Source organism: Theropithecus gelada, chromosome 14 (genome assembly GCF_003255815.1).
Source record: "Theropithecus gelada isolate Dixy chromosome 14, Tgel_1.0, whole genome shotgun sequence".
NCBI lineage: Eukaryota > Metazoa > Chordata > Mammalia > Primates > Cercopithecidae > Theropithecus > Theropithecus gelada.
The window spans coordinates 117,584,291-117,605,380 of NC_037682.1; the positions used below are offsets into that span (position 1 = coordinate 117,584,291).

At 53.1% G+C, this 21,090-nt stretch overlaps 2 protein-coding genes and 1 long non-coding RNA gene across 11 annotated transcripts in view; 2 read left to right on the forward strand and 1 right to left on the reverse strand.

The window, feature by feature from the left end:
* DCPS (decapping enzyme, scavenger) overlaps positions 1-11,845 on the forward strand; it is a 41,701-nt gene extending 29,856 nt beyond the window's left edge. Inside the window, 4 exon segments of the mRNA XM_025357188.1 lie at positions 2,793-2,906; positions 8,173-8,283; positions 10,245-10,478; positions 10,480-11,845. Of these exon segments, the coding sequence (XP_025212973.1) occupies positions 2,793-2,906; positions 8,173-8,283; positions 10,245-10,478; positions 10,480-10,512 (492 nt within the window). The 3' untranslated portion in view covers positions 10,513-11,845.
* On the reverse strand, positions 6,511-19,992 carry LOC112606571. Its single transcript, XR_003115655.1, has 2 exons — positions 19,838-19,992; positions 6,511-7,133 (listed from the first exon to the last, which is right to left on the reverse strand). It is a non-coding gene; the product is annotated as an uncharacterized LOC112606571 (long non-coding RNA).
* A 78-nt stretch (positions 19,993-20,070) lies between these two features.
* ST3GAL4 (ST3 beta-galactoside alpha-2,3-sialyltransferase 4) overlaps positions 20,071-21,090 on the forward strand; it is a 42,265-nt gene continuing 41,245 nt past the window's right edge. For 5 of the 9 annotated variants that reach the window (XR_003115596.1, XM_025356130.1, XM_025356126.1 and 2 more), the window contains exon 1: positions 20,074-20,271. The gene's annotated coding sequence lies outside the window, so the exon portion shown is untranslated. Of the gene's footprint in view, positions 20,272-20,308; positions 20,727-21,090 lie in introns of those variants that run through there. The other 4 variants (XM_025356125.1, XM_025356128.1, XM_025356123.1 and 1 more) reach the window with 3 other exon arrangements.

A 21,090-nucleotide genomic window follows, 5' to 3' on the forward strand; every position in this document is an offset into this window, starting at 1 on the left:
TTCCCAGCAGCCTCTCCCAGGAGGCAGCAGGTACCCTGGCCCAGGGCGCAGGCTCAGGAGCCAGATACTCATGGTTGGAATTGGCTGACCCAGCGTGAACGTCCTTGCACTTGCATTCTCCTTACCTGTAAAATGGGGACAATGTCCAGGAGTGGGGGCTCACGCCTGTAATCCCAGCACTTTGGGAGGCCAAGGCGGCAGATCACTTGAGGTCAAGAGTTCGAGACCAGCCTGGCCAACATGGCGAAACCCCATCTCTACTAAAAATACAAAAATGAGTTGAGTGTGGTGGCACATGCCTGTAATCCCAGCTTCTTGGGAGGCTGAGGCAGGAGAATCACTTAAACCTGGGAGGCGGAGGTTGCCAAGATCATGCCATTACACTCCGGCCAAGAGTGAAACTCCAGCTCAGAAAAAACAAAAAGCAAAAACAAACAACCCATCTCTACTAAAAATATAAAAATTAGCCGGGCGTGGTGGTAGGCACCTATAATCCTAGCTCCTGAGGCAAGAGAATCGCTTGAACCTGGGTGGCGGAGGTTGCAGTGAGCCGAGATCACGCCACTGCACTCCAGTTGGGGCGAAAGAGCAAGGCTCCATCTCAACAACAACAACAAAATGGCGACAATGATAGCAGCCACCTCTCAGGGTTGCTGTGACACTGAGAGCAGTGCCAGGCAGAGTGCAGCTGCTCTCACGGTCATCACCCCTTCCTGCAGTCACTCGTCCTCCAGCCCCGCTCTTATTACCTCTCTCACCACCTCCTTTGCTTTCACTGCCTTTCCCTCTTTTCCTGTCCCCAGTGACTCTTGTAGCTTCTGGCATACCATCCCACCACCTTTGCCACTCGTAGGGGGCCTCCCTTATGCTGGCTGTGCTGGGCGCTTTCATGCGCATGTTCTCTCTGAAAGCCTTCACCATGCTTACGTATATATCATCAGCCCTATTTTACAAAGGAGGCATCAGTTGCTCACCCAGTGACAGCTGGGAGATAAAACCAGGTCTCCTTGGCTCAGAACCTGCTCACGCTCGCTCTACCAGTCAGAGGCAGATGCCGCTTTTCTGTGAACCAGGGACGGACCGTGGGGAGGCTTGCTTATGGGGTGCGTTGGGGCTTTCCGTAGGGAATGCCATCTCCCTCCCTCCCTTTTATTTCCGCTGGCTTTTTCCTCCGGCAGCACATTCCCAGGAGATTTCAGGTCAGAGAGGAAATGCCTCTGTGGATGTGCTGGCCATGCATTGCTCTGGCCCAGGCACTGCATGAGGAAGCGGCTGTCGGGTGTCCTCCAGACCCCTCCCAGGAAGGGGCCTCATTCAGTTTCTTGGGAACTGCCTGTCTTTTGTTGTGAATGGACCACATTGTGACTGGCCTGTGGGTCTTGTCAGGGGTTTGGGGCCTTGTGAGGGGTTTGGGGCCCTCTGAACTGAAATGCTTCCTGTGGGTAGAGAGCTGCAGGAGACCTCAAGGCCCAGCTGCCCTCACCCCTAGTCCGTCGCAGCTGAGAGGTGAGGATGCAATGCAGTGTGTTCAGCCCTCCGGGCTCAAGGTGTGAGGTTGTGTGGACCCTAAGGCAGTCCCCGTGTCCCTGGCCTTCGGTGATGCTGCCTGTCCAGCACTTCTGGGAGTAGAAGGAGGATCATGGATGGCTGCCTGGTAGTGTCGGTTCTCTGGCCTCCCCAGCCTACCTCCTGTCCGTGGCTCCTTCTCCTACATCAGTGAGCTCAGAGACTGTTCTGACTATGAGGAGGAAGGGGCGGTAGTGTGTCCTCAGCCACTCCCCTCTCTGGTTTCCCAGCAGGTCTCTCCCCCGGATGTAGGGCTGAGTTCACTGTCCTGCATGAGTTCATGTTTGCAAAGGGCCCTGAGAGCTGGGGGAAGTAGAGAAGAGCTGGGGGTACTGAGGTTTGACGCCTGTGACCCCCAAGGCCTTCTCAGCCCAACCTCCTGCAGCCTCCTAACCTCAGACAGGCCTCCAGGACCATCTCTGTAAAGTGATGTCCTCGGGTCCACATAGGCCTGGGAAGGGTCCTCTGCAAACTGTTGACAGCAGATGATCCAAGGGTGACACAAGGGCCAGGAGCCTGGGTAGCCCTGAAAGGTCTTGGTGAGGTCGCTGTCTCTGTGTCTCCACATAGCTTTCATTTCTGCTTTGCCATGCGGGGCCTGTGTCAGCAGAGACTGCTGATTAACCGGCATCTGCAGCAGCTCCAGACGGGCCAAGGTGCTGAGCCCGCTGCTGATGAGAATCCCGGTGCGGCGGGAAACCTGCACACATGAGCTGCTAGAGGCAAAGGCTCTCACTGCCCTGGTGGGTAGCCGGCCCTCCACAGAAGGAAACCTTGGTGCCCTCAGCCTCCTACCTTGCTTTGCCCCATAGTCCTGAATAGAGTGAAATAGGATCCATGGAGGCAGCTCTTCCCCTGAGTCCTGTGGGCAGTGGAGGGGGTCACTGCTATAAAGGGCAGACACAGCCTGGGTCTGCGAGGCCTCTGCAGAGCGCGTGCACTATGCTGACCAGGAAGAGCCTGGCCCCATCCGAGCTGCAGAGACCCTTGTGATGACTCATGGCTGAGTGCCAGCTGGAGTGGGAAGGGGGAAAATCCCTTCTGGACTCCTAAGGACAGATGCTTAGGGACAGGGCAGCCCGGATGTAGATCCTCTGAGTGTGGCGGCCTTTTATGGCTTGGTCCTGTCTCCTGGAGAGGCCAGGGAGTGCACCTAGCTCAGTTTGGGGTGTCTCTCAAGGGGTGATGAGTGTATTTGTGAACCATCTCTCTCCCCCTCCTTTCAGTGGGTGTATAACATTCTTGACAAGAAGGCTGAAGAGGACCGGATTGTTTTCGAGAACCCAGATCCCTCTGATGGTTTTGTCCTCATCCCTGACCTCAAGTGGAACCAACAGCAGGTAAAGGTTTCTGGCTGGAATGCCTTGGTCTCTGGCCACCCTGCTCCAAGTGCGGGTCCTTCTGACTGTCCTCTTTCTCACGCTGGCCTGTCTCTAAGCAGATTATAATTAACCAACCAGGGTTGGCCTGAGCTCTCTGTGGGAACCGGGTGAATACCTGTCATACCTAAGTGCTTTTGCTTTAATGGGTCAGCTTAAAACCCTTTCTGGCTGTCCTCCCACCCAAGAGGTAAAATGGGGTGATGTTTGCGCCCATGACTACATAGGCCATTCCTTACCAGCCAAGTGGTCTGGGCAGCCGCCTGTGCTTCCAGCTGCACCTGGAGCCCTCAGTGGGGTGTTTCCATTTTGTCCGTTCCCCGTGACACCAGCAGATCCAGGCAGGCCTGTGTTCTGAAGCACTGGCAGGCAGGAACCATGGTGACCAACCCAAGGCATCGCCTCCTCAGCCCGAGCTGTGGAGTAGCTTAGTCCAGACTTCCACTCGGGCCGCTCGGCCCCTTGCCCTGGCCTCCAAGCACCTCTGCTTCTCCTACTTTCCTAAGGAGCAGGTTTGGGAGGAGCCGTCCTCCCTCACAGGTATCCCTTTCCAGTTCCCTATGCGCTTCTGTGTCTCCCAGACCAGCCCACCACCAGAGTTATCACTTACCACCACCTCTTTTACACCTGAGAGTTCACAAAACTTTATACCCTGACGGGGTCAGAAACTGGCAGAGCCACTGTGTTGCAGAGAGTGCTGTTCTTACCACAGACTGGAACCTGGCTGTGCTCAGCCTGCAACAGAAGAGGGGCCTGGATAAGGCCGAGGTAGGCAGGCAGGCATGGGCACTGGGAGCGGACGGACATCTCTCCTCCACTTTCACCTGTGGAGTAATCCAGGCTCAGATGTGCTGTTCTGCTCTTGGTGGGCCCATCTAGTTTTTGCACCCCTCACAGGCTGGAGAGACTCACAGAGAAGGTCTGCCCCTCCATAGGCTCATTCCCTCTGCTTTCTCAGTTGTGGCTGCCCGTGAGGCCTTCAGTTTTGACTTGGGGTTTAAAGGGGTGGGATTTTGGCTCAGAGTTACACAGGCAAGTGAGCATAATTCGTCTCTTGACAAGTGGCTTGTGGGAATTCCCAAATGTGGCCCAAGGGGTGGGAAAGAATTTGAAGGGATTTTCCGAACTTGCAGCATTGATTGATGATTTCGTAGAGCAAGTAAGTTCAAAGAAGAGGGCTCTCCTTGTGTGGGGCGCTGCAGCGAGAGGCTAAGGGGATGCCTGCATCCACTCTGCCCTTCCCTGCAGCTTCTCTCTGCCTGTGCCACCTTCAGGCCTTGAAGGAGGGAGCCAGGACTGGTTCTGTAGGCATTTGAAGAGGTAGGACCTGAAGGCCCCTTGTCTCAAACTGAGCGGTGGCTCTGCAAACCCCCATCTGTCCCCTGGGGCTGCCCTGCACCTAGAGATCCAGGGTCAGAGCCTGGGTCACAGGAGGTGGGGCCCACCATTAATGAGAATCCCAGCAGGGCCATGGAGGTGTGGGGTAGGAGGACCTTCTGCCGCACGAGACTCTTGAAGACTGAGGAGCTTGCCAGGGGATTGCAGTCTTAAGGCCAAGGAGGGACAACAAGAGATAGACTTATCCATCTCTATTCCAGAAACCCTGAATGCATTTGAGCCCATGGCAGAGAAGAGAAATCTGCCATCCTTCTGACTCCAGTGCCGGCAGGCTTTGCTTCACCTGCCAGTGGACCCTCCCTTTCTCTGTCCCCTTTAAGACAGGAAAGGCTTTAGGAGCTGCACTGTGGCTGCCAGCCACAGGGCTGGAATTACTTGTCCTCAAGGGTCATGAAAGGGCCAGCTTAAATGTCACACTTTGCTTCATAGCGATGGCAGGTGTGGTCCTTCTTAACCTTTGCTTAATTCTTTTTTTTTTTTTTTTTTGAGACAGAGTCTCACTCTGTTGCCCAGGCTGGAGTGCAGTGGCATGATCTCAACTCACTGCAACCTCCACCTGCCGGGTTCAAGCAATTCTCGTGCCTCAGCAACCCAAGTAGCTGGGACTACAGGCGTGAGCCACTGTGCCCAACCTTAATTCTTACTTGACTTTTGATGATGCCCTATTTTAGTGTCTCAAATATTTGACTTTTGACAGCACTGAATTTGATAATTCTCTTTGAATTAGGCAATGTATCCAGCAGGAAGACAGGCCATGCCTGGGCTTCTATTCTTTGTCTTTGGGACAGGGAAGGGCTGGGGATAGGGAGGCACCCTGGTGTTTGCTTTGAGGAGCTTTCCTAGCCACCTTGAATCTCCTGCCACTCGTCTTGAAAGTTACTGTCTCCAAACTGATGGCCCTGAATTAAAGAGATAATCCATTTTTTCATCCATTCAACATATATTTATCAGGTGCCTGTTTGCTAGAGACTGTGCCTCCTTAGAGGTTATAACATCCCTTCTTCTGTTCTCTTAAAGGATCACCTATGTATTCTTTTTTTTTATTTGTTTATTTTCTTGTAGGTTTAGTTTATGCATGTGGCAAAAATGCACACAGTACAGAGGATATTCAGTGAAAGTATGCTCCCTCACCTCACAGCCCTTCCTTTCCCTTCCCCAAAACAACTATTGTTGCTATTTCTATGTCTCTGGTGACCTTTCTGTATTGGGTATATAAACATATATGTACATGTGTATATGGATACACACGCATGTTCAGTTCATATGATTTAAGTTCTTTGGTCTAAAGTTCTCAGATCAGGCAACTCTTCTTTTGAGTCACCCCAGAGGTTAAGAGCTGAGTCTCCAATGCTCCAGCAATTCTCTTTCTTCCTGCCAGGAAACTATTACTTTGATTTTACTGTCTTGACTTGTAAAAAGAGACTGACGATGTCTATCTGTCTTCCCAGAGTGACTGATGGGCCACCTTCTGGGGCGCCAGCCTGAGGCCCTCTCCTGCCCTGGCCTAGCTTTCTTCAGATCACTTCTCTGAGCGAGCAGGCCCTTTGGCTGCCAGCAGGAAATTTTGGGTCATGTCTAATATCAAAGAATGGATTATTTTCCCTGCCTTACCCAGCCTGTTAACTGACACCCAACACCATGGGCTGACACCCAGCACCAGGCTCCATGCCCTATTCTGTGCCAGTGGAGCAGAGAGTTGCGAGTTAGAGTCATGTTTGTGACTTGTCAGCAGACATCATCTGAAACAAATGTTACTATTATTTGGGGGTTCCGTTACAGTAACACATAGAACAGCTGAAAACATACACATCCACCACCACGTGCACATGCGTGCATGCGCACACACAAAATTCAGCCGGGCGCGGTGGCTCAAGCCTGTAATCCCAGCACTTTGGGAGGCCGAGACGGGTGGATCACGAGGTCAGGAGATCGAGACCATCCTGGCTAACACGGTGAAACCCCGTCTCCACTAAAAAATACAAAAAACTAGCCGGGCGAAGTGGCGGGCGCCTGTAGTCCCAGCTACTCGGGAGGCTGAGGCGGGAGAATGGCGTGAACCTGGGAGGCGGAGCTTGCAGTGAGCTGAGATCTGGCCACGGCACTCCAGCCCGGGCGACAGAGCAAGACTCCGTCTCAGAAAAAAAAAAAAAAAAAAAAAAAAACAACAAAATTCAAGTTCAATTTTGTTTCTGGGCTTCTCTTTGCACTCCTAAGTCCAAAGTGAGAGAGTACATTTCTTGGCCACAGGCCATGAGAGAGTACACAGGGGACTTGGGGCAAACTGAGGCCTGGTGCATGCAGCTCAGCTACACGTGGCAGCTTCCTGTGGGCTCATCTGCAGAAGGTCTGAGGCAGAGAACACAGATTCTTAGAACTCTGGCAGGAAAGAATGTTCATGGCCTGTAAAGACCATGGCATAGTTGGATATCAGGCAGTCATGTAGAAAAGCCCATCCTGAATTTTCAATTTGAGGCCCCAGGAAATTTGGTTGGGTGAGTCATGGTCCTCAAATTACCTCCACAAGGAATCTGGTAGCTCAGACAGAAGGGCAGGACACTGCTGGGTTCTCCCTGTGCCTGGCCCCTCAGAGCCTTGATGTCTGGGGCCTGCCAGGCGCATGGATGTAATTGCCAGGCAAGGCCAGGGTTTAGGTGAGCAGGGTGGGTTTTCTGGGCAAGAGGAAGAGTTCATTTGCTCTCCGGCACAAGATCTTGACTTTAATTCTTTGTACTGTTGTGACCTCCAGGTTTTTAGCCAGGCTGTGCTCAGGAAGGACGGCCGGAAGGTGTCCTGTGAGATAGGGGAAGAGAGCAACAGGCTTACTGCCCTGGTGTGTGTGTGCTGCTGAGCTGGCCCTTGGCTCCCTTCTTGGCCTTCAAACCCCACTCCACCCCTTCATGAGCCTTGACTCCAGATAAATCAAGTTGCTTCCTCTCCCCTTATGTATACATTCTATGCCCTATACATTTGTACCCTATACAGTCTTGCCTCCAAGCCTTTGCTCTGTTTCCTCTACCTGAATATCCTTTCTCCAAATTCTACCTCTTTTTCTAGACCTGATCCTCTGCCTTCTCTTCCAGGAGGCCTTCCTGGGTTCCTCCAGGTAGCTAGAGTCTTTCCTTCCTCCTGTGCTGGGATTATGTTGTGTCTTACAGCAGAGCTACCTGCATACATGTGATGAGACTGTAAACTCTTGGAGGGAGAGAGTTGCCCTTGCTCTTTCTTGAACCTCCTGGCTCCCTGCCCCTGACAGCTCTGGGGAGTGAGTATATAGAACTGTCTGCCGGACGTGGTGGCTCACACCTGTAATCCCAGCACTTTGGGAGGCCGAGGCGGGCGGATCATGAGGTCAGGAGTTTGAGACCAGCCTGGCCAATATGGTGAAACCCCGTCTCTACTAAAAATACAAAAAAAAAAAAAAAAAAGGGCCGAGCATGGTGGCACGCACCTGTAGTCCCAGCTACTTGGGAGGCTGAGGCAGAAGAATCGCTTGAACCCGGGAGGCGGAGGTTGCAGTGAGCCAAGATTGCGCCACTGCACTCCAGTCTGGGTGACAGAGCGAGACTCTGTCGGAAAAAAAAAAAAAAGAACTCTCACATGGTATTCTCTAGCAAGAAGCATACACAGAAGGCCTGCTTCTCAGACCATCCCACACGCCCGGGGTATGCGGATGCGCGCATTGCCGGCGCGTCAGTCCTGCTGCGGGGTTTCTCCTGGCGCTGTAGGCCTCAGGGGTGGGTGCTTCCTGGCTTACGTGAGAACTCCGGGGTTGGCAGCCTCCCCAGGTCTGTTCCCTGCTGAGCCTGGTCTCCCCTTGCTCTCTACGCAGCTCGATGACCTGTACTTGATCGCCATCTGCCATCGCCGGGGCATCAGATCCCTACGCGACCTTACTCCGGAGCACCTGCCGCTGCTCAGGAACATCCTCCACCAGGGGCAGGTGAGCGGCTTCACCAAACCACGTGGAAGCCCAGGGAAATTAGACTCAGATTCCAGTGTGTTCCTGGGCCCCCTTCCTCACCCTTCCCAGAGTCCATCTTGGAGAGACTTCTCTCTGGATGCCAGTCTCGGGGACCCCATTAGGCTCTTCAGGTTGAAGAGCAGGGCTCTTTGTCCCTGGTCCTGCCTGGCGCCCCAGCTCTGCTTTCAGCCACCTTTCCTCACCCTCACACGCCTTCCTCAGGCTTTCTGCATCCGGGATGCACTTCCACCCCTCACCCCATAGACTCTGGTCCTTAAGTCCTGGCCCCTCCTACTCCAGGATCACCTGTCTCTCTCACGACAACCATGACTACCACATCATGCCAGAGTTTCTTGGGAGTATGGGCACATGACTTCAATATGTGTGTACACATGTGTCTCCTTGTCTAGATTGAAAACAGGCTGAATTCTGTAGCACCTGGTGTTCTGGGATACTTTCTGTCTGGGATATTTGTTGAATTGAATGAAATTATCGGGGCTCTAAACAGAGCCCAGGAGCAGGGGGGGATAGGGGAGGGAAGAGTGTCTAGAATCTTGGGTGTGGTCCTGGCCTGGCATTTGGACCCTAACCAGCTGAGTGGCCTGGGGTGGGTCACTTCACCTCCCTAAACCACATTATCTAGATGGATCCCTTCTAAATCCACCATCCTAGGGGCTGGGTCTCAGTCTTTTTTCTACTCTGAAATGTGATGATCTGCCTAACACGCCAGAGCTAGCAGTCACAACGATGCCCAGCCAGGAGAGAGGTTGGCCCCTTTTTGACCAGTGCTGCTTCGAGGTGTTAATGCAGACCTGGAGGAAAGGCTCTGCCCACACCCAGCTTCCCCCTGCCGCTGGGCCCCAATCTGTCTTCCCTCCTGCCCACCCATGGCACCACCCCTCGGCTGCCTTTACCTTTGTGGGGTGACTTGTTCAGATCCTGAAGCAGTTCCTGGATATTACAAATAGCAGAGAATGGTGTCTTTCTCTTGGGGAGATGCCAGGTCAACACTTTGATCTGCCCAAGGAGCTCTGACAGCTCCGCCCTGGCAGGCAGACCCCACTTACTCCAGGATGCCCCTTGGGTGCCTTGGCCCTGGTCCCACCCTGCTGCAGAGATTCCTGGGGTGAGCTCCAAATGCAGAACACGGTTCTGGGGTGTATACTGAGCCCACTGAGGCCCTAGTATTTTTCTCTTCACCTCTGACCACCTCAGTGATTTGCCCACAGTGGAGATAAGAGTCTCCGCTTAATTCTATGCCTGGCAGGCTCCTGAAGGTGGAGGTTGGTAGAAAAATACCCACCCCTGAGTAAGGCGGAGGTGGGCAGAGGGAGCCAGGGCCACAGTCAACGCTTTCCTCTTCTGCAAGGAGCCCACCGAGACTTCCCCGGGTCTGTGTGGGAGCAGCCCCTCCCACACCCCTTCCACAGTCCTTGCTCTTTCACCAAATTCTCAGCATAGCCCCATCCCCATCTTCATTGTTTCCAAGCTCCACCCCGTCCTGTGCTAAAAGAGAGAATGAGGCTTCCTCCCATCCACTGCATGACTGATTAAAGGCTCCTAAATCATGAAAGTCCCCATAGTCTTGGGAGTCTGGGGCCTGTCTGTAGACACTGGACCTTCCAAGATTCCCGGCAGCAGCTGTTTGAGGAAGCCAGTGTTTTATGCACGTTGGGTGGGGAATGCTGATTGAGGCCGCTCCCCCCTTCTTTTGGGAGAAAGAGTCTCAGCTTTGCTGCTGTCACCTGCACTTGTGGATTTCCTAGACTAGAAGACAGAGGAAGCGGAAGCGGACAGCAGGCAGAGAGCTGTTCGGAGGGTTTTTATGAGCTGTCCCAGGCCAACCCGGGATTCAGACGGGAGGAGGGTCTCGGTGGGGACATGGCGCCGGGCCTCAGACAGCACGGTGACTCCTGGCCTGCCTGCCCCTGTCTCATCAGGAGGCCATCCTGCAGCGCTACCAGATGAAGGGAGACCGTCTGCGAGTATACCTGCACTACCTGCCCTCCTACTACCACCTGCACGTGCACTTCACCGCCCTGGGCTTCGAGGCCCCCGGCTCAGGCGTGGAGCGGGCCCACCTGCTGGCTGAGGTGATCGAGAACCTGGAGTGTGACCCCAGGCACTACCAGCAGCGCACGCTCACCTTCGCCCTCAGGGCCGACGACCCCCTGGCTCAAGCTCTTGCAGGAGGCTCAGCAAAGCTGAATTAACTCAGGCAGAAGAGCACAGATGTGTGGGATTGGGGGAGGAGTGGGGACAAGATTTTTTATCTCCAAGTGAATTTTCTAAAAATGTATTTTGTACCGGCTTATTCCTAGTAGTGAATAAACTAGTGGGCTCACTCAGTGTGGACAGTGTGGCCTGGGAGGCAGACAGATGGTGGGGGAGAGTGGGTGGGTAGAACCTGTAGGGAAGGCCTTGAGAATGGTGGAAAGTCTCCAGGTGGTGGTTTCAACTGACGGGTGGGAACTGCCCTGGAAGGGTGCCAAAGGCCTTCTCCAAGCCCCAGGGCTCACCGTCCATGGTGGCTTCCTTGTCCCCACTCTGTGCCTCTCCTGTTTGCACTCCTTATTCTGCTCCTCCCCCTCTCCCCTCCTCCTTCCTCTGCCATCCACCTCTCCTTTGAGGAGTTCCCCAAAAAACCAAACTTGGAACCTTTCAGGAAATTATCTATAGAGGTTTCTGATGGCACTTCCTCCTTCCAGCAGTGAGGTCACACCTCCCTGTGAGTCAGTCAACCCTGTTGATAAACTTCTTGTTGACGAGGATAGGGGCCTGGTGCCTGGAAATGGGCGGGTTTTAATATGAATCAGATTATGCAAGCCTGAAAAGCCTGCCTTGCTTTGTTATTTGGTCAGTGAGTCCCCGGCCTTGAGTTTTTATCTCGGCAGAAAGACAAAACAGACTCACATGAAGCAGCCAGAAGATCAAGTGCCAAACAGTGAATCAGCAAAGGGCAAATGGTATGGTTGCAGTTGAATACAAAAGCCCGGAGGCGGCTCGGGTTCAAGGCCTATCAGAGGCAGACGTTCAGAGGATCTTGAGACCAGGAAGGGACCTCAAAGCATCAGAGGCTGAAGATCAGTTTAGGGAGCCATCAGGACTTACCTGGGAAGGGTGACACCTGCCACTGCTCAAGCAGAGCAGGGACATGGCTTGTATGGGCGGTCACACAAGTAAACACACAAGGCTTTCTCTCCGGCACACAGGACCAAGGCATCATGCTGCCAGAGGGGCTGGCATTTGCCACTTTGTCAGAGTAGGGCTGTGGAGTTTGTGCCTTGCTTGGGAAGCTCTCAGGGATGGCAGGATGGTAGGCTCTTAAGTGACAGCACGGGGGAGGCTTGAGGCACAGTGGGTGGTCCTTACTCTCCATCCCCTGCCTGAGTACCAGGCAGCCTCATTCAGAGACTAGCCTCTGCACGTGCAGGTGGTAGCGCAGGTGCAGCCAACCTGCTTCAGGGTCTCAGGGTCTGCTCTGGACCCCTGTGGCCCTGGGAGAGACTCCTTAGAAACAGCAGAATCACCAACATGGTGAAACCCCATCTCTACTAAAAATAGAAAAATTGGCCAGGTGTGGTGGTGGGCTTCTGTAATCCCAGCTACTTGGGAGGCTGAAGCAGGAGAATCACTTGAACCTGAGAGGTGGAGGTTGCAGTGAGCCACTGCACTTCAGCCTGGGTGACAGAGCAAGACTCCGTCTCAAAATAAATAAATAAATAAATAAAAAAGAAACAGCCGGGAAGTGGAGGGTGTGGTCAGAAAGCCTCAGGGACCTGCTTCAGCCTTCAGGGAGTTCGGATGAGGCACAACGAAGCCACTGGCCTCTACTCAGCCATTCTTCCCTGCAGCTGTTTTTGTTTTGTTTTGTTTTTTTGAGACAATCTCGCTTTGTCACCCAGGCTGGAGTGCAGTGGCGCATCTAGGCTCACTGCAACCTCCGCCTCCCAGGTTCAAGTGATTCTCCTGCCTCAGCCTCCCGAGTAGCTGGGACTACAGGGGTGCACCACCACACCCAGCTAATTTTTGTATTTTTAGTAGAGATGGGGTTTCACCATGTTGGCCAGGCTGATCTCCAAATCCTGGACTCAGGTGATCCACCTGTCTTGGCCTCCCAAAGTGCTGGGATTCCAGGCATGAGTCACGGTGCCCAGCCCCCTGTAGTACTTCAACAGTCCCTAGATTCAGGCGACATGGAGTTGCAGCCAAGGAACTTTGAGGTGGTGACCGATGCAGGGAGGTCTGGCAGAACCAGCAGGATCCATTTCATGGCCACCACACATCTGACTGACTCTTGGGCTAAGCAAATACTTCTGTGGGCAGTGACACTAGCAGCTGCTGGGGTCTTGGGGGCAGGAAGCTGGATAGAGGTCTTCTCCCAGAGCAGTGTCCCGCTTGCAGGAATGCTCCCTAGGTCTCAGTTGTGCCCATTCCAGGTCCAGGGGAAAGAAGTGACCCGCTCCCCCTCTGAAAGCAGATGTGGTGCCGACAAGCAAACACGGGCTCCCTCTCCAGCACCGCCACGGAGCAGAGGGAGGCCTCCCAGTGGAGCAGCCCTTCCCTGCGGCCTGAGCCCATGCCCTCCTGCCCAGCCCCCAATGGTGCCGCTGGAGGGTCTGGCTCGGTGGCCTCCTGCTGACCTTGCCGTTCCTTCCCCTCCTCTTGTAGCGCCTGGCCCCTGGAGGAAGGTGGATAGGAATTTGACACTGGATGAATAAAGGTTTGAGGGGCAAGAGAGATGGGACAGAGTTCACCCAATGGGACAGACAAGGCTGGGAGTCACAGCAGACGCCAGGCACTCGGGTCTGGAGAGGCAGGGCATGGAGACAGGGACCCACACGCTGGAAGGCTTCTCCACTCCCCCAAGGGGCTGGCCAGTTCTGTCTTCCTTCTGCCCACTCTGTGGGGAGGGGCCTCTCTGGGATGGCATCCCCTGACTCCTCTCCCAGCCTCGTTCATCTTCACCACGGTACGGAAGGGGGCCCCTCTCCAGGCCTCCACTTAACTTTTCTTGTACATGGAAAGACAAGCCTCTGCTAGAAGCCTGGCAAGGGTTCCCCTTCAGAGCCAGTCAGTGCTCTGCTGCTGTAATCGCCAGGTCCCCATGCAGCTCCCTCCCTCAATCCAACCCTCTTTGGGCTTATCACCCTCAAGGTCTAGAGTGTACCAGGGATGGCTGCTCTGCCAAGCCCTGTTGAAACTCCTAAAAGCATAGTCTGTCTTTGTAGGGTGACCTTCACATCAGACTCCTGGGAAACTCAGGATGATAGCTGTGCATATAGTGCCTCCTTTTGTTCCTGTTGGTGAGTTTTCCGCTTTCCCCACTAGACTGAGCGGGTGTTGAGGGCAGGAGCTTTGTTTCAGTTATCTCTGTATCCCTGGCCCCTAAGACACTACCTGGCTCAGCAAACCAACCTTTGAGACAAAGCAACATTATAACACTATGTTCATATAGCAGGTCATTTCATGACCCACGTTCTTGCTCCTTTTTACAAAGAAATGCTCAGGATGTCTTGTCCAGCATTATGGAGTGAACGTCAGCTCCAGGAAGCAAGACTTCTGGCCTTTTGTTCACCGTTTCCCCAGAACTTAGGGTGGTGACTCACCTATGAGTGCTCAATAAACATGTGGTAAATGGAGGACCAGAGCTAGGCTCTGCATGAGGCATCCTGGATCTCAGGCAGGGGATGGACAGTAAGGACCCGCCCCTCTACCTCATGCTTTCCTCCTGCTATCACTTAAGAGCCCATCATCCTTCTGTCCTGATCAAGCCACAATCTGCAGCCCTGCCTTGACAAAATGGCAAATGCCAGTGCCTGTCTGGCAGCATGACACCTTGGTCCTGTGTGCTGCAGTGTGCCTCACGTGTTGAACTGTGTGCCCACAGAAGCATGCCATGCCCCCGCTCTGCTGGAGCAGTGGCAGATGTCACCCTTCCTAGATAAATCCTGGACGGCTCCACGACTGGCTTTTAGCCCCAACACTTGGCCTACATTCTTTCTGGCTTGGTTGGAGAAGGAAAGAAGCAGTTGGAGGCATGACTGCTATTGTTCCTTGGCTTCTCTCCGTTTGCCTCAAAGTTTCCTAATAGAGCAAAATTGCTGAGTGGTCTCTATTTATCAACATGAAACAGAAAAATACCATCTCAGGCTCCCCATTCCATGTCCCTGTTGAATACAGATCCCCGAACTGAGAAATAAGAAACAACTACATACGAAGTAATACTTGAAAATGTTTCTCTTGTAATGCTCCCAGACCCAAAACATTTGAATATATTTATTTTATTGATGTAGGTCTGCCAACTCTCCCTTCTCAGGAAGGACTGTTTTTATTCCAAACGTGTATAGATAAGGTTAAAACGTACTTTTTAAAATAAGTAGATCGTGATAATTATTGATAGTTGTTTTTAAAATAGCCTTGCTTAACAAAATAAATGTTGGCAACCCTAAGTGTGTTCTATTATAATATTATTGACATTACATTGAATTTGGAAATCCATGTCAACTTGAAGTTACCAAGTTTTAACCACTGTTAGAAAATAAGCAGGAACGAAATCTGTTTCAAGTGTTTCAATATGATTTAATAAACAGGTTTGGAGCATCTAGCCCCACCCCCTTTTGGTTTTTTTGCAAGCACTTGGAGGCAGAGCTCATGTGGAGCTTACAATTTAGTGAGGAACACAGGCATTAATTACAAAGTAATTACAATGCTGATGAGTGTGTTGAAGTGGAGGGGCTATGAGGCTTCAGTCCCGAAAAGCTAAACCTGCAGACTACAACTTAAAAAAAAAAAAATTATTTAATTGGCAAATAAAAATAGTATATATTTATGGTGTACAACATGATGTTTTGTTATATGTATACATTGTGGAATCACTAAATCAGGCTAATTAACATATGCACTATCTCACATACCATTTTGTAATGCTGAGAACATTAAAATCTCTGCGAGCAATTTTCAAGTATACAGTATATATATATGTATTTTATTTATTTATTTATTTTTTTGAGACAGAGTCTTGCTGTGTCACCCAGGCTGGAGTGCAATGGCACAGTCTCGACTCACTGCAACCTCTGCCTCCCGGGTTCAAGTGATTCTCCTGCCTCAGCCTCCTGAGTAGCTGGGATTACAGGCATGCACCACCACGCCCGGCTAATTTTGTAGTTTTACTAGAGACGGAATTTCACTATGTTGGCCAAGCTGGTCTAGAACTCCTGACCTCAAGTGATCTGCCTGCCTCAGCCTCCCAAAGTGCTGGGATCACAGGCATGAGCCACCGCGCCCCACCCAGTACATTGTTATTAACTATTGTCACCATGTGGCACAATAGATCTCTGAAACTTCTTCCTCCCACCCAACTGAAAGTTTGCATTCTTTCACCATCTCCCCATTCCGACAGATAACCACCATTCTACTCTCTGCTTCTGTGAGTTCCACTTTGTTAGGTTCTACACGTGAGATCACGCAGTGTTTGTTTTCTTGTGCTCTAGGCTGGATCTTGGTCATCAGCCCAATGACAAGCAGAGCAAAGGCCCAGAAGTTAGGGAGACCAGGGCTCAGTGTGGCTGGCACTGAGAACTGAGCTTCGAGTGTGGGCCCCCACATACATTTAGGACTCTAGCCAATTTTCCCTTCAGAACCACGATGAAGAAATGAAAGCCAAGGCCAAGAAAATCTTTAATGTTCTGTTCCTCCCCTGTTTGGGAAGCAGAGTGGTCTGATGGCTCCAACAGAATCTCTGCCATAACCAAGTCTCATCTGGGGCAAGTTACATAACTGCTCATGAAATAGGAGTGATCACAGTGCTTCCCCCAGAGGGTTTTTGTGAGGGTTAAATAAGAATTTTGTGGGACATAGTAATCACTCAGTAAATGTTCTGGTCTGAGAGTGACCAAAAGGATGGAACTAGAGATATTTGGGCATGAATGTCTGTGTTCCCCTAAAATTCATATGTGGAAATCCTAACCCCCAAGGCAATCGTGGGGCCTTTGGGAGGTGACTAGGCCATGAAGGTGGGGGGCCCCATTAATGGGATTAGTGTCTCATAGAAGAGATCCTAGAGTCACCCCTAGGCCTTTCCCCTCACTGTGAGGTTACAGTGAGAAGATGACCTGTGAACCAGGAAGCAGGCTGCTGGCATCTTGATCTCAGACTTTCTAGCCTACAGAACTGTGAGAGATTTCTGTAGCTTATAAGCCACCCAGTCTATACTTCGTATAACAGACCAAACAAAGACAATATTAAAAATAACTTCTGATTAGAAGCGCTATGAAATGCTAGACTACGCATGGAACCAAGAAGTTTTATTTATTTATTTATTACTTATTTATTTTTTGAGACAGAGTCTCACTCTGTTGCCTAGGCTGGAGCGCAGTGGCTCAATCTTGGCTCACTGCAACCTCCGTCTCCCGGGTTCAAGTGATTCTCCTGCCTCAGCCTCCTGAGTAGTTGGGGTTACAGGCACCAACCGCCACGCCCGGTTAATTTTTGTGTTTTTAGTAGAGATGGGGTTTCACCATGTTGGCAGGCTGGTCTCGAAATCCTGACCTCAGGTGATCTGCCCACCTCGGCCTCCCAAAGGCATAAGCCACCGCTCCTGGCCAACCAAGAGGTTTTAAGGAAAAAAGCCATAAACTTTTGGTGGTTAATTGACTGTGGCCCTAAACAGAGGCAGGGGCTGCGTGCAATGACTTCTCAGGATCTCTTTCAGCCTACAGGTTCCTGGAATGCATTTCAGCTAACACAACAACAGTGATGCCCCTTGCTATTGAGAACCCTGGGAACAGCTCAGCTCCATGGTCCAGCCATATAAATCCGATAAAAATAGGAGCTGAAATACCATCCTGGAGCTGCTATTTTTAAAAGCATCTGAGATGCTGGATGGGGTGTATTTCTTCCTCAAACACATCTTGCTGTTCCCTCCTCTTGGTGGCCAGGATACTAACGTGGCGCATGAGACAGGAGCTGTTCCACGTTGCTGCTCACACCCACTCCTGCCAGAGAAGGGCCGCAGGGCCAGGGCTTCCCAGGTCTAGATGCACCTGCTCCTCCCTCTGCTCCTGAGGCCCCTCTGGTTGCCCCAGCACAGAGATGTCCTGCCACTTCCACCAAGGAGAAACACAGGAGAGTTTGGGAGGCAAAGGAAATGGGAATGGAGGCAGCACTGATGGCTTGGAAGGGGCATGTTCCTCAGGTTACCTTGGCCCCACTTTGGCACAGTTAACATCCAAAAGAAATGGTCCCCATGGGCCAAAGCCCTGCTTACCCCATCCTACTGCCTCTTGCTGAGCTGCTCATAATGTGCTGTAGTTGCACCAAAGGGGTGCCTGGGGTCAAAAAAGCACAAGGAGAGGAGAGAGGAGAGGAGAGGGAAAGGAAAGATGGAAAGAAAAGAGAGAGAAAGGAAGGAAGAAAGGAAAGAAGGAAGAAAAGAGAGAGAAAGAAAGAAAAAGAAAAGAGAGAGAGAAAGAAAGAAGAGAAGAAGAGAGAAAGGCACCAGAATTGCTTCCCTCCTGCCCCAAAGATGATATGGCTTCTAGGCAGTGAGCTAAGCTTCTGGCCGTGCTGTTAAGAAACTGGAGGGAAAAGATCATCATGAGTAAGCACATTGTGGCCTAACCTGAGGGGAGCAGAATTACAGTTAGCTTCTGGGCACCTAGTAACCAGGCTTGGGATAAGCTGGGGGAAGGAGGGGGAGAGGCCTGAATACAGCTTATAGGTTAGAAAAGGCATGCCACCTGCATAGTAACAGCACACACTTACATATAGCAAGTTATGCTTTCAAAGCAAATTCGCATCCATTGCCTGATTTAATGCCAACAAATAGGCCTTTCAATAAGCAGTTATTTCCATTTTTCCCCCCTAGTAAGAAAACTAAAGCTATTTAGTGGCAGAGAGAGAGTTGGAACTCAGGTCTCCAGGAACAAATGCTGGTTCTTAAAGTTCCATTTTCTGGTAGAGTGACATTTACGTGATTCACGAAAAGAACTGCACACTGTGCTTAGATCTAGTTCATCAAATGGCCAAGTTTAGAGGCTGGGCTGATGCTTGGATCAGTTCTGCCAGATTCACCTAGTTATTGAGGGCAGCTGCTTACTCCCTTTGGGCCAGTTTTCCCATCTGTAGAACAAGGAGGCTCTTCCCTCTTCCTCGACTTGCCCAAGGCAGGGACTTAGTCACTGTGTTCTTTATACCCAGCTTAATTCCAGGCCTGGAGAGGGCATGCAATAAATAGTTGTTGAATGGCTCACGCCTGTAATCTCAACACTCTGGGAGGCCAAGGCGAGCGGATCACAAGGTCAAGAGATCGAGACCATCCTGGCCAACATGGTGAACTCTCGTCTTTACTAAAAATACAAAAATTAGCTGGGCGTGGTGGTGGGCGCCTGTAGTCCCAGCTACTTGGGAGGCTGAGGCCGGAGAATCACTGGAACCTGGGAGGCGGAGGTTGCAGTGAGCCAAGATGGCGCCACTGTACTCCAGCCTGGCGACAGAGACTCCGTCTCAAAATAATCAATCAATAAACAGTTGTTGAATCTATGTTTGACTGATTAAGCCAAAGGAACCATATTCAAACAAAATGAGACACTGGTGAAATGCCAAACAGCTTCTGCCCGTGCAAGGAATGATTTAGGATGGAGCACAGTCAGCTGCAGAGGAACAACTTGGAGGCAGACTCTCCTTATTCAGCTCATTTGGAGCAGAGCTTCCTGAGTTGGGGGTTCTTGACAGATAAGTCCTCCAGCTTCTGAAGCAGGCTTGGAGCTGCCACTTCTCTGAACCCCCTTGCACTTACTGTCAGTTACTCACACTTTGCACTTAGTCACATCCTATCCTGCCTCGTTCTTGAATGGAGTCCATGGTGAGCCTTCTCTGTGCTGCTGGATGGTAAGCTTCCTGGGGACAGGGAATGGGTCTGACACTTTCCTTGGAGCCCCTGGCGCTGCCGGCACAAGGCTGTTCACACTTGGGGCTCCGGAAACACCGTGCTGACCTACGAAAGGGACTGGCCTAGGGGGCTGTGGATTGTCCTGCAGGGTGACTTCTGAACTGTTCTGCAGCCTGGGCAGTTCCCAGGTTTATTGGGGTAATGCCTCGGTCCAAGGAACCAGGGTCGGGGGCCCAGGGGTTTCTTCCTGGAGACAGGATGCCTGGCGCCTTCAATAACGGAAAGGAAACTGAGAAACTTTCTGAGGCCAAGATAAAGAGTATGCAAGTGAGGGGTGCAGAGGGAGCAGTTGGGAGGTGGCAGGCCCCAACCGAAGCAGAGGAAGGGCCCACGTCTGGGCCCAGGGGACTGATTGGCTGCCTTGCGTGCATGGGGCATGGGAAGCATAGGCTCCCGGAAGAAGGACCTACCTCCCCTCTGCCTCAGTTTCCCCAGTGAGGGAAGGACACGGTTGCCCGTGCGACAGAGCACTGAACCCTTTCTTGATTTCTCATTGTTCCCGGGAGGGTGCGCATTGGCTGCGCTGGCCATACCCACCCTGGCGCCACTCACAGGCAGCGCCTGCCCTGGCCCTGTGCTCACCCCATCAGGCCTCCTCTTCCGCCTCTCCGCCCCTCCGGCACCCCCGGCGCCCCTGCTCGCCTTCGTCCGGGCCTCGGAGGCGCGCACACCATCCCAAGTCGGTGACCGCGCAGCATCGCCCCCGCCCTTCCCCCCTTCCCCCCTTCCCCCCTTCTCCCCTTCTCCACCCCGCCCTTTCTCCCCCGCCCGGTAGCTCCTGGGAGTCGGGCCGCCGTGTGCGCAAGCGTGTCCAACCCCTTCCCCGCCCTCAGCCCGAGCCCCGGCCCCCGCCTCCCCTGCAGGCGGACTCGCCCGCTCCCAGGCCGGCCCCGCGCCCGGGACAGGGACCGGGCCGAGCGGAGCCGTCGCGCCAGCGCTGCGCCGCCGGTCGGTGCGCCTAGCGGATCGGAGCTGCGCGCGGAACTGTGCTGCCCCGCCCCGCTCCACCCGCGAGGGTGAGTACGCGGCGGCCGTGCGCGGGGGCCCGCGGGGCGGGGCGGGGAGCCGCGGGGTCCTCGGCCGCCTGACCTCAGCCGGCGCCGCGCCTCCAGGAGGGGGTCGGGCCCGGCACGTGGGCGCAGCGCGGGTCGGGGTGGGGCGGCCACAGCCCTGCGGAGCTGCTTTCCGGGGTCCCTTTCCCTGGACCAGATTTTCGCGGGAAGCCGGATCATCTCCGCTCCCATGGAGTGAGCAAGCGGGACAGTCCTGCGGAAAGTTTCCGCCCCCACTCCTCCAGCCCTGCGCCCGGACTTCAGCGGCGGCCCCCACCTCCAGCATCCTCGAAAAATGGTTTCTCCCACAACTACCCCGATCAGGTCCAGCACTTGGGAGCTGACTGTGCTGGAGGTGACAGGCTTTGCGGGGTCCGCCTGTGTGCAGGAGTCACAAGGTCGCTGAGCAGGACCCAAAGGTGGAGTTGTCAGTGGGAGGCCGACAGTGCCCAGAGTCCTAGGGCCAAGTTATGGGGGTCGTCAGGCCTAGGCCACTGTGCCTCAGAGCTGCATGGCTGGTGAGCAGTGGGAGGGATGCGATGGGGGAGTGGGCTCCGCTGTCTGCTGTGGGTGTTTCCTCAGGGGCCTGGCTGGCAGGGACCTCCCGGCCAGCCCAGAACTGCCAACATGTCTGCCAGCACTGCCCCTCCATTCCCAGTCCTGGGGGGAGGCTCTGTCTGGGCAGCGTGAGGCCTGACCTACTGTGGCTGCTTCCTCTGCTCCCCAGCCTGGGTCCCGAGGGCCTGGCTTAAGGGAACTGCTGCCAGAAGGCTGGGAGTGTAG